We start from the raw sequence: 19085 nt of genomic DNA, 5'->3' as shown, positions 1-19085 counted from the left end.
GATACATCCAGTCAGTCTAACTTGATTGCTATGCATCGTTTTGTTTTCTCTAGCTGGCTTTCATCTCGTAAACCTACTGAGTTGGCAACACAGCCCCTGTTCACAAAATAAGTAAGGAAAATAAAACGATGCATTACAATCCTCGCAAATTAGTCTGACTGGATGCACCTGCATTATTTTGTACACGTTTTAATCTGACCACACAAACAACGTAACATAGCCTATTAAATTATCAACAACTGTTGATTGTCAACCAAGTTGAGCCATAGGCGAGACTGGAAAATGACTCCCAGACCCCTCGACCAAAGGCGATCAAGCAAGCTCATGCTGCTTGAATACCTTCAAACCTTTTTGGTTGGCTTCTACTTTTCTGGGAAAACCTTTTTGCTGAGTAGATTATTTATACACACAAGTTATACACATACCTGTGGCACGATCTGACGTTTTTGTTAGCTAGCTCGTAGTAACTTGTTATGTTTAGTCTAATTAGAGCAATCACAAGAATGCAGACATCCATTCTAAATTGATGGCTATGCTTTGTGATCTCTTTCTACCATCTACTGACATTCATTTCCGTGTTGATGGAACATTTATTATTTCTCATTATTTGTCAGGTCACAAGACCTCAAGTATTGCAAAAATGAGGCAAGTGTAATCCTTTGGAAAATCTAGGCTAGGGCTACTTGATGGACGACATGTAGAATACACCTGACTTTATGCTTATTCAATATAACAACCTATTGAAATGACAACAGTAATGTATGACTGTAATGTTTCATAGGGTAATGAACACACCTCTTGTCATATCACTTGACTGCCTGCTGTTGACCGTTTTCTATATATTGAACATCTCCCTTTCTAATTTTACAGGTGAATGTGAATGTTGGCCTGCACAGGCCCTGTTCCAAGAGACATAAAATGTTGAAAGGGTTGCACTGCTGTACAAATTGTCCATGTGTAGTACTACATGGCCTTCTCTCAGGTGTGCAGAGCAAGTAAGGTCAACACAAAGCGACCCATCCCTGCTGAACATCAGCTAAACCGTCGAGCACCTAATTCCTTGGTGTACCAGCAGCGGCTAAAAGCCCATCTCCCATCCCACATCTTCACCACATTGCATAGAGCAGTGGTACAGGTTTGAGAACCACTGGCATAGAGGGACTATAGAGAGCATCCCGAGGAGCTGCATCACGGCCTGGTTTGGGAACTGCACCGCTTCGAACCGCAACTCTGCAGAGGATAGTGAGGACAGCCGAGAAGATATGCGGGGTCTCTCTTCCATCCCTCACAAACATCTATACCTAACGCTGCCTCCGCAAAGCCACACGCATTGTGGACAAACCCATGCACCCCACACGCACCTGTACATCATCAGACTCCACTCAATATTTTTGCATATGGCTGCTACCTCAATAACTGATGTCCACATATGGTATTAGTATATTATGATTATTCACATATTGTATATTATCTGTATATTTAGGATGTTCCCTATATTTTTGCTTATCATAGATGCAGACATCCCAACCTGCAGTGGCTTCTCCCCCCCCTTCTACACCCTTCTCCCCCCCCCCCCCCCCCTTCTACAACCTCAACCAGCACGTACAGCGTACGCGTCAAAGGGGGGTAAATGCAATATAGATTTTTTTTTACTTTTCAGTTATTTACATTTGTATAAGGAAAGTAAATTGAGACCGGGGTCTCTTTGATAACCAACTAATTAACTTCAAACATCTGATAAATCTTTTTAGTGCAAACATGGATTTGTAGAACAGGACCTCAAATTCCACAAAGGGGATCACATGACCTACCTGGTGATGGCCTGGGAGCATGCCTGGTCCATTTGTGGCCTCCATCTACCAGCTGAGTGTGAGTGCGTGTGTGCGTTTGGAAGAGAAAGGTGAGCCAGTATTTACATGAACTCCATGTGATTTTTCTTAAATGCAATGCATTTCGTTTGAAAAAGCAAATGCAAACGTATGTGCAGAAGAGAGAGGTGAGACAGCTATTTCTGTACCTTCTACAAGGCTGAAACTCCCTATGGCCATCTTGTCCCCATGGGGTTGACACCCACATTCTCACCCACCCACACATAAAATGTGTTTCTCACACACACACACTCAATCTTACTCTCAACCACTCAAACACACCCACACAAATATGCATTTTCATCTCCACACGTAATACATTGCATTTCAGATAAATCGAGGGAGTTACATAAAGTAGATTATGTCAGATATCCCCAGACTGCAGGAATGCCTGGTTAGTCATTAAGGTCACCACGTCGAGGGCAACATCCGTCCCAGGGGGAGTTCCATGGAACCAGAACATTCTGAGAAAGAAGAGGCCCGGCCCAGAAACACCACTGAAAACAGAACACCCTTGCGTTCTCTTCCGTGACTGGTCAGGTTCCAGAACCGCAACTCCTACAGTTCCGGTTAGCTGCCTTGGTCGTGATTACAGTATTCACCGTCCCAGTTTCCTCCGAACGCTGCCAAAATCATAAGATGTACATGACTGTAGTGTCAATCGAGGAAATTGTATGATTTGATGGTTCCTTTCAGATGATAAGGCTGTGTTGTGTTTCCTGAATAAAGAAATGAGAACCAAGCTGTTTGGAGATGACTTTATTTCATTTAACTTTATTTGCAGACTCAAGGTCCAGATAGAAAAATACACATAACATTAAATCATATTTGATTTACATGTTGTCAAAGTCAATAATGTTACAGGCACAATGATGTTACAGCCACCCTTGATTCTCTTGCACTTTCTCTCCAATCTTACACAATTCAGTCTTCATGATAAAAATATAGTGCATTCCGATATCACATTATTCTTATCTACTATCTTATCTGTTGTTTACTTATCAGAAGGCCCAGCACACCTCCTACACACAAGTCCACTAGGTCTCCAGCACATCAAGGGGGGAAGTCAAGTGGTCCTACTGAGCACTTGACATCTGCAGCACCTGACTGACTGGGTCTTTCTTTGAGCTGACAAATTGATTTTAAACACATTCTGCGCATTGCATGTCAGTGTGTATGTGAGAGAGAGAGAAAAAGAGAGAGAGAGAGAGAGAGAGGGTGAGAGAAAACATGAAATGGGGAGAAGGGGAAAAGAGAAAGAAAGAAAGAAAAAGAGTGTGAGAGCAAAAGGGAGGGGGACAGTCACCATCAGCATCCACACTCTGCACATTAACAAAACTCATTATTAAAATGGTTAGTCACAAGCAGTTCTTTGAAACTCTGCTTCCTTGTTTACTTTCCTTGTCTGCTTTGTTTCTGATGCAAACAGGGGACAGGCCCTGAGGGGAAAGATCTGGAGAATAAATTATATATTATTGGAGTACAATCTGCCTTTTATGTTTCGACTAGTAGTTCAAAGAAAACACACCTACACTTAAATGTTATTAAAAACACGTCTTTATCAGTCGCGCTATAGGACACACGCAAACATACATGATCTCAGCACGACACACACGTGTGTGAGCATGTATGTGTGAGTATGTGTTTGTCTATGTTTACCACTAAATCACACTTTTAGTGGGGTTTCTTGTCAAACCCACAGTTTCATCCAGATGTGACAATGTGACAGAAAACCAAATTATGTTTATTCATTTAAATGGTCAAGACATTATAGGATCATGGTGGAAATATGAAAACATTACCTTTGCTCTTTTATTCACTCACTCACACTTATTCACCCTGTCTCTTTCTGTATCTCTCTTTTTCTCTCTCTTTCTGTGTGCTGGGGAGAAGGGGAGGGTGAGTCATGTTTCCTGTGGTTTGTATGAAGTGAGAATGAGTGGGATTTGAAAGAAAGAGCAGACGAGAGCATGCAGAAACACAAACAGACAAGATACAGAATTTAAAGAAATACATGCAAAGATCAAGAATCCCAGTGCTTGAGTTTAACTCTAAAAGTCCATGGGTCCAGATCTGTTCCTGTGCGTTGGTGTGACTCTACTTTATGATGCTGCTGATTGAGAAGGGAGGTGGAGACTTCTTTAGGCCCACTTTCCTGTCGGCGACAGACATTCACACATAACCAAAGGCTCAGATAAAGTGATCGACAGACACACAGAATGCACAGCACAGCACCAATACCAAAGCATCACCAACACAACATACAATTAACCACTCACAAGGAAAAACAAGGATTTGAATTGATCGATTCTGCGTTCATCAATAAAATACACTCACGTGAGTACTTTGTCTTTCAACGATGGTTCTGAAAAGGAAGTGAAGGAAAAGAGAAAATAGGAAATGAAGACAGCAATGTAAATATATAGAGAGGACACCCCTACATTTATACATCATACTGGAGATCGTACTGTACCTTTTTTCTTACACTTCTTGCAGCCGTTCTTGAAGCTGTTCTTGCAGGCATTCTTGCAGCATAACTGAACAATGCCAATGGTGAAGAGGATGGCAAGGAAGGTGAACCCCACGGCGATGCCCACGGCCTCTGAGTTTACGCTGCTCCCTGCAGTGCCACACAGAGATGGCATGGGGGTCAGAGGCCACAGAGAGAGGGATGGGGTAGGGGTCACACAGTAAGGGAGAAGAGGGATTGGGTCATAGGTCATGCAGTAGGGGAGAGAACAGTAGGGTCATAGGTCACATGTTAAGGGAGTGAAGGGTAGGGTAGGGTTATACTAGAGTTAGACTAAATGAGACACGTAGTCAGATAGGGCTGTTTCATCACATCACTTCATCATCCCCTGCCATCAACAACGCCAGATGGGAGAGAAACTCTGGTACAATCTCTTCTGTCTGTTTCCTGTGTCCTCATGCATCACACACACCTGGCTAGCTAGCTATGTTTACTGTCTCACTCCCTTCTAGCTGATGGTGGCAATATTTCCCGTAGCATGTTGTTAAGTGTTGAGCAGATTAGCTGTTCATTCATTTAGCAATTCCTTAGACATCCTAGCCATATGTTAGCTTAACAAATGAGTCTATAGGATTAAGTCTGCTGCTAGTTAGATTGGGCCCATTTCGGGCCCAATAAGCAAAATGACGATACAAACTAAAACAGTGACTGTTAGTGAGTTTCTAAGACTGTGAGGAAGCTGAACAGCAGGAGGATACATTAACTGTTCATAGAGGAAATATGGAGCTGACCACACAACACACAGTGACCTACAGTAGAAACAGCTGATACTTCAGTCACACTAGGCCTACGTATGTCAGATCTCCTCCTCCACCGAAGCGTCTTACCAGAACTGCCCATGGCTCGTCCAGTTGTTTGCTTTCGCTCGCTTTCTCCTCCTTCTCTGCTTCTTATCTTTCGAGCGATGCTCTGTGTCAATCCCTCACTCCGTGTCCTCAGTCATAACCCCTGTCTTCAGCTGGCTGCTACCGAGACCATCCACAGTACTGTACCTTAACTCTCTCCTTCCTCTGTGTGTGTGTGTGTGTGTGTGTGTGTGTGTGTGTGTCCTGCGTCAGCGCCTTACCTGCTTTACTTCTCCAACTGGTCCGTCCTCATTCTCCTGCCTATCATCTGGGTTTGACAAACCCTCCCACCCTTGTTTTCCTTTTGTAAACCACGCCGTGTCTGTCTCCTTCAGGCTGTGTTCCGGTCCCTTTTCCCTCCGAGCCTCGGCCCTGTCTCCCTCCACATGCCCCTTGGTGAACAGAGGTGAGTTCATCTATTTTTATCTGACTATGTCACGGACATCATTCAACGCTGAGCTGGAGGACAACAAAGCTAGACACCAACAAAAGCTAGATTTGACTCTGACTGTTTGGTGATGGATTTCTTATGTCTTACCCCAGTCATCACTTTAGATGAGGCTGCTCTGTTGGCAGTCCAGCCTTCCAGTATCTGTAACTGAGGAGTGAAAAGTTATTTTGACCGATTAGATCTTTCTCTGTTTCTCTCAGCTGGCCTTCTGGAGGGCACTGTTAGGCAGCTGCCAGCAGGTCTCTCAGGTTTGACCCTGTTCTCATACACAAGCCTCAACACGATGACCTCTTTGTCTGCCCTCTATGATCACCTCAACTCTTCAATCTTACATTTTCCAAAATCCCAAAAGATTCATTTTAAACTGCCCAAATTAATGTACAATTTTAACCTTTTCTCCACTTTAATTATATCTTATTAATTTTCTATTTACCGTAATCTTGAACCTACCCAGCTCAGTTCCCAGAGCTGCGTTCTGCCTGGATTACCTTGTTCTTCTCAGGTGAGCGAGGCCCCTTGGTGGCTGGAGGAGGTTTGACGCCCCACTGTTCTCTCCACTCCACTGATTTCTCAACTACAACTACTGTTTCAACATCACTGTGAGGAGTCTCAGTCTATTTATAGGGCTTTGCACGCATTAACACATTAACACACACAGACATTCACAGAAATACACACAAACAGACACCCACACTGGCCACCCCCCCCACACACACACACACACACACGCACACACACACACACACATACACACACACATTTCCGTTTGGATGACGTACACATTATTTGGTAATTTTGATATTTGTAATACACAGTGATGCATCTCACACTGATTGTGTAACACCAGCGCGGCACTAAGACATTCAGGAGTCATGTGTTGAAAAGGCTATCAGGGCCTCTCACAGTGAGGAGGGTCCCTGTCAGGCCCTGTCAGGTCCAGTCAGGCCTTCTCAGGTCCAGTTAGGTCCAGTCAGGTCCAGTCAGGCCCAGTCAGGTCCAGTCAGGCCTTGTCAGGTCCAGTCAGGTCCAGTCAAGTCCAGTCAGGTCCAGTCAGGCCCAGTGAGGCCCATGTTCTCTTCACTGTCAGGTCCAGTCAGGTCCAGTCAGGTCTAGTCAGGTCCAGTCAGGTCCACTCAGGTCCACTCAGGCACAGTGAGGCCCATGTTCCCTTCACTGACAGGTCCAGACAGCCACTGGCTCTGTCTGAGTGCCAGCTCTCCTACTCTCCTCTTCTGTCCCTCACAAGGACAGATGGAGAGATGGAGGAACGAAGAGATGAAGGGAGAGGTTGACACATCTATACAGGAAGCAATAGAGAGAGGTTGGAGAGAGAAAGAGAGAGTGGAAGGAAGAGAGTCAGGGAGAGTGAAAGAGAGATTTCCTTCCACTAGCCAGATCTAGTTCTCATTTCTGGTCAGAAGGGCAGGGGTGCCAGCAAAGTGCCCGTGGTTGGTGCATCATTCCAGGAAATCTGCTGGTGTGATTCATGGTGTGAATGACATCATCACATTGATGATGAGAGCTTGACACAATGGAGAATGTTGTCAGCAGGTAGATGGGGAAAAAAAGGATTCTTCTGAGCCAGGCAGAGCCAACATGTTAGTTACCACTGAGACCAACTCATCACAACTTAGAATTAGTTAATAGTGGGTTGGTCGTGTTTTGTTTTCTGGTGTTGAGCTTTCAGTGTATTTTGGGCGGGGAGTTTACCTGTTTTATGTGACATAAGTGCAATTCTGATCAGAGCAAACAGAATTCCATCTAATCATTTTACCTCATTTCCTGAAATGCAGCACCACTGCCAGCTGCATTGTTACAGAACGATTTGAGATGGATCAAACTGAGACCACAGCCAGGATATGTTACAGTAATATTTCACCTGAGATGACTGAAACACACACACACAAGTGAGTGGGCATGTGCTGGCAGTGGTGGTGTTGTGTTACATTTACATTGTCATTTAGCAGACACTCTTATCCAGAGCCACTTACAGTAAGTACAGGGACATTCCCCCTGAGGCAAGTAGGGTGAAGTGCGTTGCCCAAGAACAAAACGTCATTTGCATGGCCAGGAATCGAACCGACAACCTTCTGATTAATAGCCTGATTCCCTAATCGCTCAGCCATCTGACTCCCCGTGTCGCGTGTGTGTGTGCGTGCGTATGCGTGTGTGTGTGTCAGTGAGGTGGTGTCATTACGGTCATTGCTCTGTTTGAACGGCTCAGTCGGCTGCTTGAGCAACACCTCAAACAACAGAGAGGAAGAGAGGAAAAGAGGGAGGAGAGATGGGGAATGGGAAAGAGGGAGGAGAGAGGGAAAGACGGAGGAGGGTTGTAAAGTGGCAATAAAACTGCTTTGGAGTGTGTAAACATTACTAGTAAAAAATTCCCGTTGTTTCAAGTAAGAGATTGTCGGTTTCTGTCTTCAGACCGGGCCAACTGAATACTTCAGGACTTCTAGGTGGAGCACATACCTCTGTCTGGTCACCCTTTCCCCCTCTAGCTCCTACCACCAGCCCCAGACTACCAGGCAAGTCTTGAGACAACCAGTGGACACCGACCAAGAACATCCTACCACCACATGTGCAGTAAGTGTAGAACTTTTTAGTCATGTCTGGGGAAAATGTTTCAACCTTCGGTGCCTTCTGGTGATGTTTGTGTAATTAGTAAAATGCAGTTAAAATGCATGTGTGCAGATCTTGTTTTTCTGTGCCCAATGGTAATCGGTAATCATGTTCTGCTTTGTTGAAACCAACCAGTATCTTGGCATTATACGCGTGGTCTTTTCAATGTCTTCCAAACAAGAATGTATTTGTTAGCAAGTTTCCGGGTTCAACAGTACAAATCTGTAAATGTTTTACCTGTGTAACTCTGTATACTGCAGGGTGTCTGGAGTGAACTGACAACACTTAATGATGTACAGTACAGAAGCTCCATCTCTGACAGTAGCTTGATCTCTTAGGGCGTGCAGAATTCTTGACCACTAATCACCCCTGCTCCAGTCTCCTGGAAACTGTGTATTGGACTCTGAGGCCGATAATCAATCAATACATGAAATTGACAAAGAAGATAGGGGGGGGTGTCCTGCCCCAATATCCATTGTTCCACACCTGAAGGGTGGCTGAGCAGGGGGTCAGGGTTCAAAAGGTCAAGACTTCAAACAGTCCGGGTTGCACATTTATAATCAACTGTTGCTTAGACGAGAGGAGCAGACTCTCTTTCTCTTTCTCCTGGTTTGCTTTCTCTCTTTTTTTCCTCTCTCTCTTTCTCATTTTATCTCCATTTATTTCTCTCTCTCACTCTCTTTCGCCAAATTTTTCCAAATCTCTCTATCTCCATATCTCTCTCTATTTTTCACTTTCCCTCTGTTTCTGTCTCTCCTTATCTCTGAATGAGATCTGTGTCAGAGAGCTTTTATCATTCTATTCAAGACTGATGGTGGTTTTTCAATGGGTAAATGTGTCACTGTGGAAACTAGGAAGTAGGGCATGGCTGTGGAGCCTTGACTGTAACTGACGTTCAGCAGAGATGTTAGCCGACGTCAAACAGTTATCAGTGACATATCGCCGTCCTGGTGGTTCGACTGGGAAGGAAACATAGGAGAAGTGTCAGCAGGGGTCTGGAGGGGTGTCAGGTTCGGCCCCTCTGGAACACGACTACGTCTGCTGGCACCTCGCCCATGTGGGTTACCATAATCCAGGTGGAGTTGAAGAGGCCGGGAAGGAGAGGGAAGGAGGGCTGGCAGGTGTTTGTGGGAATGTGTAACAGAGTTGACACAGTAACACAGAGAGGGAGATGGGGCAGTGTTCTGTGTCAGGAATATCTTGTTGCCTGTTCAGAGTTGATGAGGGTGACGTCCCATGGTATTTACAAAACTCTTGAGACAGTTTGGGTTGAGAAGGTGATGCTAAATCACGTGACGCGTGATTGTCTGAGTCAGTAGGCAGTGATACTAATTTGTCGTGTTTTCCTAATGACAGTCATAACAAGACAGTCAAGAGAGTCAAGCACACCCTGCCCTCGAGGGTTTCAGTGCAAACACACACACACATAAACACACACACGCATACACACACAAAGACACACACATGCACACAATTGGTGTCTTTTTAACTGACTGAATGTTTTGGCTACATAACGTTGAAGTTGGATAAAGCGTGCAAGATGTAAAAGTACAACACAGAAAAATTGAAAAAGGAGGATTAGTGAAGAAAGAAGAGAATGAGAGACAGACAAAGAGAAAAGAAAGATTTAAAACAAAACACACAACCTAACTATCTACCAGCTTTGGACAGCGGGAGTGAGTGGGAGGAGAGAAGAGGAGGGAGGCACCCACAGGTAAAGAGAAAGAGGAGGGCATAAAGGTGTCCAGTTACCACAAGTGGCTGAGTTTTGTTTGTTGGCAGCAGGGTCATTTACCACAAATCCCAGAGGAGCTGTGTAGCATGGAAACACATCAATATACGCCGACAACTCTGATTAGAGCCGCGGGACTTTGCAGTCAGGCAAGTTTGGCAGCCCGCAAGACAGCTCCAGTTACAAAGCTTTGGAGTTAGAAACAAAGAACTGGGGAAAGGAAGGGGAACAAATATTGTAAAGAGAAAGAGAGAGAGGGAGAGAGAGACGGAGAGAGAGAGAGAGAGAGAGAGAGAGAGAGAGAGAGAGAGAGAGAGAGAGAGAGAGAGAGAGAGAACTTTTTAGAAAGACAGAGCTTTGGTGGAAGGTGGAGAAGTCATCTTGGGAGTTCCACTACCAGAGAGAGAGGGGGACCTTGCTTGTTCCCTGTCCCCATCAAAGGAGGTGTTTCTGGGCCTGCAGAGGAGCACCATGAGGGTGAGTGAAGCTTCCGCATAGGAACAACCGCCAGCTCACACTGCGTACTGTCAGACGTTAGGGTTTAGAAAAGACACAAGTGAGGTAAGATGTCAGGTTTGGACTGCAAGAAACAAAGAAACCCTATGTGATATTTCATGTTGTAAAATAACATTTAAAACAGGCTTTATGTGACATGGTTCTTAAAGTATAATCACACACTGTGTGAACAGACCTTGTAACTAGTTATAACCTTGTACGTACTTTCCTACGTTCTGTGTTAGTATGTGGTCACCTGATAAAGTTTCAACAAACTATAGCTAACATAAATTACTAGCTAGCTAAGTAGCCTAAGTGGTTGTAACTAACTAGCGCACAAGGTAACTAACTCCAAAATTGTTAGCATTATTCCTGAACTAGAATGTGGGTGTAGTATCAGTGCATCTCAAGTCAACATTTAAAAGTAAGGTCTGTGAGACTGTCCCATGGTGGATGTTTGATGGGTATCACTAAAAGCCCGGGAACCCCCAAGTGCACATTTTTCTCTTTTATGGGGGGTCTCTTACATATAGGGGATCTGGGCCTATCTCAGCCCCCAACCCTTCATTTCAAACACTGCTCCATGTCCTGGCAGTACTCCTGCCAACATGCTTTACTGGGGGACAAACTTCAAAACCAACTGCCATCATGGGAACATGAGATTAACAAACAGCCCGTATAAAACTCCACTATAAACAACAATCATGGGATCAATAGATGATGAACCTGGCCACACCTAAGTGCTTAGCGTTAACTGACACGAGGTATGATATAACTGCGGTTGGTGAAAATACTTTGACGTGGGTATCAATGTCACTTTTAAATCAAACTTTCACCCGCAACGTTTTTTTGAGCAACGATTTTTCTGTGTGGATATCTAGTTTTGCTTTGTCTTATATGTCTTATGTCAGCTGGCGTCATGACTGGTTTGAGGAGGCAGAGCAGGTATTTAGGGAGTTTTGTCATTCTGGAGGGTGACCTGAGCCCTTTGCTGCACTCCTCCCCTAGGTCCGCATTCTTTGTTCTGTTCTTGTTTGTTGTTTGTATGTCAGCTTGTTCCTCAACACACTGCTGTATGCTGAGTGTGTGTGTGTCTTCTTCTCCCAGTACTCAAACCCATATTCAAGTGCAGTTTCGATCATCATGCAAATCTCATCCCCTGTGTTTGTGTAGAGAGTCTTGACTTTTTGGATCCACCCAATGTAACCACACTAAACAGACACAAAAATGATTAGATTTCTTCATTCAACAATCTCAAATACATCAGAGTTTAAAAGGTTTTCAGAATCACCTTACCATTCAATAAACACATTTATCTAACAGAGAAGTAGATCGGGTCATAAGTAAGCTTAATATGGAACCATACAGCATTTTAGACGGTATATGATTGTCAGTTCTTACTTTACACCAGCAGACACTTCGAGGCTGCATGCAAACAAACCTGACAGCACCCTCTAGAACACACACAACCAAGAACAGTAAGTCCTTCCTTTGTGTCAGAGCATAGATGCTATGTGTGTTGACCAGGGCAACGGATTTGTGATCTTTCTCCTCTTCTCCCTCCTCCTCTTACTCTGATATACGTGTTATTGAGAGTGCTGCTACTGTAGGTACAGTATACTGGAGGCTGTATGGTGGAGGCAGAACAGTAGAGGCAGTTTGGTGGAAAGAGCTGAATGGCAGTCCTGTCAGACCTCTCTCTCCCTCTCTCTCTCCCTCCCTCCCTCCCTCCCTCCCTCCCTCCCTCCCTCCCTCCCTCCCTCTCTCTCTCTCTCTCTCTCTCTCCCTCTGTTTTTCTTCCTCTCTTTTCTCGTCAATCTCCCTTTCTATCTATCTATCTCTCCATCCCTCTCTCTCTCTCTCTCTCTCTCTCTCTCTCAATCCCTCTCACACACACTCTCCATATCCAAAACAACAGTCAGAGAACCTGTCCATCCACATTCCAATCCCTCCCCGTGTGTGTGTATGTGTGTTTGTGTGTGTGTGTTACTCTCTGTTGAACATCATCACGAGAACAGAACAGAATAACAGAAGTACTTATGCAGATTATATTCAAATCACTTCCACATTTGCAGAATCAATGTAAAATTGTGTGTGTGTGTGTATGTGTCTGTCTGTCTGTGTGTGTGTGTGTGTGTGTGTGTGTGTGTGTGTGTGTGTGTGTGTGTGTGTGTGTGTGTGTGTGTGTGTGTGTGTGTGTGTGTGTGTGTGTGTGTGGAAAGAGAGAGGCCATCTGTCCGTTTTTCTGTCCATCCAGTGAACAGCATGGTGATGAATTTGATTATATCATTATCGTGATGGTGAGATTGATGAGATCACTGTACGTTAGGTGTGAGTGTGTGTGTGTGTGGGGGGAGGGGGGGTTCTGTGTGTGAATGCCTGATGTAAAGTATACAACACTTGTTATTGTGCTGACGGGAGTATCATTTGTTGATCAGTAATGACGGCCATGAGGCCTTTGTGACTTCAAATGCAGAGGAGGTCGCATGACTTGCAGTTTCCCTCTGGTCTGTCCTATCACAGTGTGACTGGAGGTATTATGAGCATGTGCAGGCTTGCCATCAAATTAAAACTAATGTTAATTATCATAATGCTAAAAATAATTGTTCTCTCTATCTGTGTCTTTCCCTTGGTCTCTCTCTCTCTCTTTATCTCTCTTTCCTTTGGTCTCTTTATCTCTCTCTTTCCCTTGGTCTCTCTCTCTCTTTATCTCTTTCTTTCCCTTCGTCTGTCTATCTCTCTTCCCTCTCTCCCCTACATCCAGACTGCTACGACCATTGCAGTATTAGAGAGTACTAGACCCCTGCATCCTACTGAACCAGGTAGGTGATGCTTACCTAAAATTATTATAATGCTATAATGTCTATGAGTGTATGTCTTTGTGAAGTCCAAATTTCCCACGCTTACATGGAGTAAGAGGTTCCTCTTTTTTCTCTCCCGCAATTTCTCCTACATTCATCCCTCCCTCCGTCATTTCACCTCCCTTCTCCACTCCCCCCTCCCCTTCCATTCTATCACCATCTCCCTTCACCTCCCATTCCCTCCAAATCCTACCTTCCCTGTCCCTCCATCCCCTTCCCCCCACCCCTCCCCCAGTCGTCCCCAGGCCCGGCAGACGCAGAAAGTCAATGACGGTCCCACCGAAACCCCAGAAGCCCCAGAAGGAGGGTTCAAAGAGCAAGAGGGTTCTGTTCACAGTCCTCACTGTACTGGTGGTACTGGGAATACTGGCCACAGCTATTTTCTTCAGTAAGTACACCAAGGGAACTGTTGTATACTTCAGTTAGTACACTGGGGCAGTGGTCTTCAACCCTGGTCCTGAGGGCCCACTGTTCTACTTGTTTTAGATGTTTCCCTGCTCCAACACACCTGATACACCTGATTCAAATGGAGGGTCATTATCAGGGTTTTGCATGACTTGTCAATGGCCCATTCGTTTGAATTAGGAATGTTGAAGCAGGAGTGGTCACTGCGGACCACTGCACTAGGGGATAGTTGTACACTTCATTAAGAATACTAGGGAACAGTTGTATACTACAGCGAGAATACTATAGGACAGTTGTATACTTAGTTTGTAGTTCAAGAAAACAACCTAGAACTCTAAGGGATTTCTCCACTCCTCTTTCCTCTCCTCCCCCCTCTCCCCTCTCCCCTCTCCCCTCTCGCCTCCTCTCCTCCTCTCTCCTCTCTCCTCTCCTCCCCCAGTCAAGCAGCTGATCGACAGCAAGTTCTTCTTCTGCTCGGGTTCGGTGAAGTTCATCCCTTTAGACCAGGCTTGTGACGGCAAGGAGGACTGTTCAGCGGGAGAGGATGAGAAAACCTGCGTGTCCAATCTCACAGTCAACACCACCTTTCCAGGTAATACACACACACATCCACACACGTACACACGTACACACACTTGTACACACACACAAGCCCTGAGACATCACTGTACAAACACTGAGACACAGAGAGACGCCATAAACACAGATACATAGACATAGATATAGATAGATATAGATATGTATATGTGTTCAACAATCTCCCCACCCTCCTCTAGTGCGTCTCCTGGGCAACAGCAGTGTGCTGCAGGTCTACAGTTCTGGGCCGGGCTGGATGACTGTGTGTAGTGATGACTGGACCCAACAGCACACAGACACAGCCTGTAAACAGCTGGGATACACACAGTGAGTTCTGAATAAGAGACTTCTCTGTCACACACACACACACTCCCTCTCTCTTTCTTTCTCCTTTTGTCACTCTCTCTTGTTCTCTCCATACTTCTCCCCCTCTCTCTACCTCCCTTCATAATTAAATGGAACTAGATGGACTAATATACCAATCAGGTTGAGACTGAACACAAAGGTGTTTACCTCAGTGACCTCAGCATAAAGAGTTCCTGGAAGTGACAGCCAAGATGGCTTCCATTCAGGCTATTCCAAAGCCATGTGTGGTTACATATAGTAGAACGTTCAGTTTATTCCACCTCGGTTCAAAGCAAGTTTGATTCATCGGGACAATTTTTTAACTATGCTGTCTCTCCTTCCTGTCCCCGTCCCCCCCGTCCCCCCACTCCCCAGTACCCCCAGCAGCCGTCCCGTCCAGGTGGGAACCCTCTCCTCGGCCATCAAGACCGGAGTCTTTTCATCCGTCATCGCCGCGTCCAAGACCACGCCCATAAACCTGTCTGTCACCCAACGGTAAGCAGCAGGGAGTCTGTTAGGCCTCTGTAAAGGAACCTCCAGCCAGGGACTACAACCTCCATCTCTGGGCCTCCAGCCTCTATCCGTAGGCCTTCAACCTCTGCCACGGGGCTCAGTTGATCAATTTCAACTACTAAAAGCTTCTTCTCAGAACAGAGAGATTAAATGATTTACCCGACATCTAATTCCAGAGTAGAGCTGTCGTAACTCTGATCCGTTGATGAAACTCAAGCAGTTTTGAACCCAGCTGTGCTCTTGTCCAGAGTGTTCCTGCCTTACAGGAGGAGAAGGCTGGGCACATGGTTAGCTGATAACAGTGCTACACTACATCATAGCATGGTCTAATGTTACAAAGGTTAGCTAAAATAAGATAAAGAAGATGAATATGACTCCTGTCCTTATGGTGGTTTGGCTGAGTGCCATAGGCCTTCCCTTCCCTGGCCTTCCCTGGTTAAACAACTCTGTGCCCAACCTCTCTGTTTGTTTTTGTACTTATCTCTCATTTACACACACACACTTTTATCTTCTTCTTTATTTCCATAAATAGAGGTAATGTACATTGTAATATTTTCAGGAGACTGGAAACAACAAGTGTGACTGAACATGAGTTTGTGTGTGTGTGCTAATACTGTGTTCTGTGTGTTGACAGCAAAGTGTGCCCCTCAGGATCTGTGATCTCCTTAACTTGCTCAGGTAAGCCTGGTCTCTCAGATGGCACACACACACACACACACACACATACAGACCCTCGCTCCCTCCACCAGTCATTGTGAAAGGGGTTTTCACACCAGAGAACGTTTGAGAGTGGTCACCACATCAACATGGAAAAACACAAGTGCCAGTACGCCTGCTCTGACTCCCTGTCCCTCTAAGGACCTGTTAGGCAGGTTGACACCTCTCAACATAGCAGTAGCAGGCCCACACATGTACAGCTAACAGACCTGAAGACTCCCTTCGTTCCCAGGCAGTCAGACAGCATGAGGCAGCCAGGACGACATGCCCTGCTGACAGTCAAACACTAAGCCCCGGAATGTTTAATGCCCAGAGATGTTGCTCAAATTCCCTTTACTTTCAATGTTAATTTTTAGGTTGCGTATTGTGATAAATGTGCTCAATGTGACTTTGAGTTGACATTATTTTCGTCTCTTTGGTGTGTGTATGCACATATGTGTGTATGTGCGTGTGTGTGTGCGTGTGTGTGTGTGTGTGTCAGACTGTGGGCATGTGGGGATCCAGGAGCGTATTGTGGGGGGTTCTGACGCCGTCATAGAGAACTGGCCCTGGCAGGTCAGCCTGCAGCAAAACGGACAGCACTCCTGTGGAGGCTCGCTGGTGTCACCTAACTGGGTCGTCACGGCAGCACACTGCTTCTCTGGGTTAGTAGTCACACACACACATACAGCCACACACACACACACAGGGATTGACATACACATATTCATATACCCAGACAGACAGACACACACACACACACAGAGGCAGACATGTCACACACACATAGGTAGACACACGCATGCTCGCACACACAAGACATTCCACAAAATAATTACGTTTTCTCTGTTAACTTCACTTCATCCTTCCCCCACCTCAACTCCCTCGCATCTTCTCTCCACCCCCCACCTCCTCCTCCCTCCCCCCTCCCCCCTCCCTTCCCTATTCTCCTCCCCCCTGCAGGAGTAAGAAGGAGGTGAGCAGGTGGAGGGTGGTGTCCGGGAGGACCTACTTGGGGACTCTGGGAGGCTCCAGTGTGGACAGGATCATCCTGAACGGAGAGTACCGCCCCGCTGCCAACGACTACGACCTGGCCATGATGAGGCTCAGCAGCCCCATCGCCGTGGGAGGTAACCATAGCGACGTGCTCTTCATCACTGTCGAAGGCTCCCATAGCAACACACGCTTTCTCACTGTAGAAGGTTCCCATAGCAACAGTCTTCCTTGTTGTGAGATGAAGTTGAACTTTAATGTATACTGACCTCTAGTGGTCACAGTATATAACAGGACATGTTTCTATGAACCTTATTACCGTACCATTTTATTCATCCTTGTGTGTTTCTGAATATGTAGAATTAAAGTATCTTTGTGAAACCCCATGACAATCATATGTAACACGTGTGTGTGTGTCCCAGGGTCACGTCTGCCAGTGTGTCTGCCCCCCAAGGATCTGTACCTCCCTGCTGAGGCCTCCATGGTGGTGACAGGCTGGGGATACCTGGAGGAGAAAGGTGAGCAACCCCCTCTGCCTCATCATCATCATCACCATCATCACCATCATCACCATCATCATCATCATCATCTTTCTTCTGATCATCTCCTCCCTCCAGGGAAGGTATCTCCAGTGCTCCAGAAGGCCAACGTCCCCCTCATCTCCACATCTCAGTGCTCCAGTTCCAGCATCTACGGCTCTGCCATCACTCCCAGGATGCTTTGCGCCGGCTTCCAGGAGGGCAAGGTCGACGCCTGTCAGGTAAGAGGACACGCCCCCCCCCCCCCCCCACACACACACACACACGGGCAACAGGAAGTTCCTGAACCATTAAAGACCACAGCCCATACCAGGAAGTATCTGACCCTGTTGACCTGTGACCCTGGTGCTGCGTCTGTAGGGCGACAGTGGCGGCCCCCTGGTCTACCTGTCGGGGCGCTGGAGGCTGGTGGGCGTGGTCAGCTGGGGGGTTGGCTGTGCGAGGGCGGGCCGTCCAGGCGTGTACTCTAACGTGGATGAGATGCTCAACTGGATACACACTGTCATGGAGGTGAGTGGAGCTGTGTGTGTGTGCAGTCAGTGCTGTGTGTGTGTCAACGTGTTTTGCATTCACATGATCAAACAATATATACATGACATGTAACAATATACTTTAAATGTTGTCATTCAGCTTTGACCAACACTATTTTTTTGTTGACAATAACGGTTTTGTTTTTACAGGCAAACCCTTGAAGTTCCACACCATGATCTACTACTACTGCACTGGGCGCGTGCACTGAGAAGACAAAAGAAAGAAGTCTTCAGAAAAACACAAACACAAAACACTCACTCTCATTGGTTCATTCCATGTAGTTTTAGGTGCCGTCTCAGGGGACCATATGGTCATAACACACAGACACACACACTGACATACCTGGTATTAGGGATTACAGAGGTGACTGGAGGAGTGGGTATACTTTTTGTAACAGGAGGTGAACAGCGTTTACTTTTACATGTGCAATTTGACCATTTCTTTCCATTTAGGGTGATTGATGAGGGACATTTGTACTGTATACTGTTGATTGCACTCACACATACAAGGAACGAGTGGTGTATTGTAGATATTTTTTAGAGAAACCAGCCATCCTACTTGATCTTGGGAGTGCCAATGTATTCCCCGTTTGATTCATTTAACTTGAATGAGTTGTTAAGTGGCCAAGTCACTAGTTTCCCCAAAACAGGATGACAGAGCCGTATATAGTACACATCCTGTACCATACTGGACCACACCGCTGAGCTGGCTCAGCTAACAAACACTGACCAGCCCTGTGATCAGCTGTCTCGACACACCTGTCTAGACCGACCGACTGTCGATCCACAACCCTGCAAGTACCATCAGCTGAAGCCACTCCAGTCCAGGTTTTGAGCCACCTTGAGTTTTCAGCCTGTTCTGGATCTGGACCTCACAGTTTTGCTGGTCCATTGAGTGTAATTGTGAAGAGAAAATGATTGATTGTATTTTTGTATATATTGTATACTTGGTGGTTGCCTGTGTAAGTTATTTGAATGTAAATAATTGATTGTAAATATGATATTACATAAAAATGACAATAATGTGCAATAAACGCCTTGCTTCGACTGGCCTGGCCAGAATCTGCTGCTGTCTCATGTCATA

General features: G+C 45.8%; 1 protein-coding gene across 4 annotated transcripts; it reads left to right on the top strand.

The window, feature by feature from the left end:
• Nucleotides 1-8091: 8091 nt before the first annotated feature.
• tmprss4a (transmembrane serine protease 4a) lies at nucleotides 8092-19067 on the top strand. 4 transcript variants are annotated; one of them, XM_062473187.1, is made up of 14 exons: nucleotides 10039-10525; nucleotides 11958-12021; nucleotides 13308-13365; nucleotides 13640-13792; nucleotides 14249-14401; nucleotides 14586-14712; nucleotides 15106-15225; nucleotides 15878-15921; nucleotides 16442-16604; nucleotides 16903-17069; nucleotides 17355-17450; nucleotides 17550-17692; nucleotides 17832-17981; nucleotides 18152-19067. In XM_062473187.1, exons 4-14 carry the CDS (start codon nucleotides 13672-13674, stop codon nucleotides 18161-18163), a joined length of 1296 nt encoding a protein of 431 aa, XP_062329171.1. In that variant the 5' UTR covers nucleotides 10039-10525; nucleotides 11958-12021; nucleotides 13308-13365; nucleotides 13640-13671; the 3' UTR covers nucleotides 18164-19067. The 4 variants fall into 4 exon arrangements, with proteins under 4 accessions (XP_062329170.1, XP_062329168.1, XP_062329171.1 ...); XM_062473185.1 differs by having other exon boundaries at nucleotides 11955-12021; XM_062473186.1 differs by lacking the exons at nucleotides 10039-10525; nucleotides 11958-12021 and adding an exon at nucleotides 8092-8280.
• Nucleotides 19068-19085: the final 18 nt, after the last annotated feature.

This window comes from Osmerus eperlanus, chromosome 11 (assembly GCF_963692335.1).
Source record: "Osmerus eperlanus chromosome 11, fOsmEpe2.1, whole genome shotgun sequence".
Taxonomy (NCBI): Eukaryota; Metazoa; Chordata; class Actinopteri; order Osmeriformes; family Osmeridae; genus Osmerus; species Osmerus eperlanus.
This window is presented reverse-complemented; position numbering and strand designations above follow the sequence as displayed.

Coding starts and splice junctions, on each gene's coding strand:
- tmprss4a (XM_062473184.1), top strand. Junction 14,713..15,105: donor AAACAGCTGGGATACACACA/GTGAGTTCTGAA, acceptor CCCACTCCCCAG/TACCCCCAGCAGCCGTCCCG. Junction 17,451..17,549: donor GGGATACCTGGAGGAGAAAG/GTGAGCAACCCC, acceptor TCCTCCCTCCAG/GGAAGGTATCTCCAGTGCTC.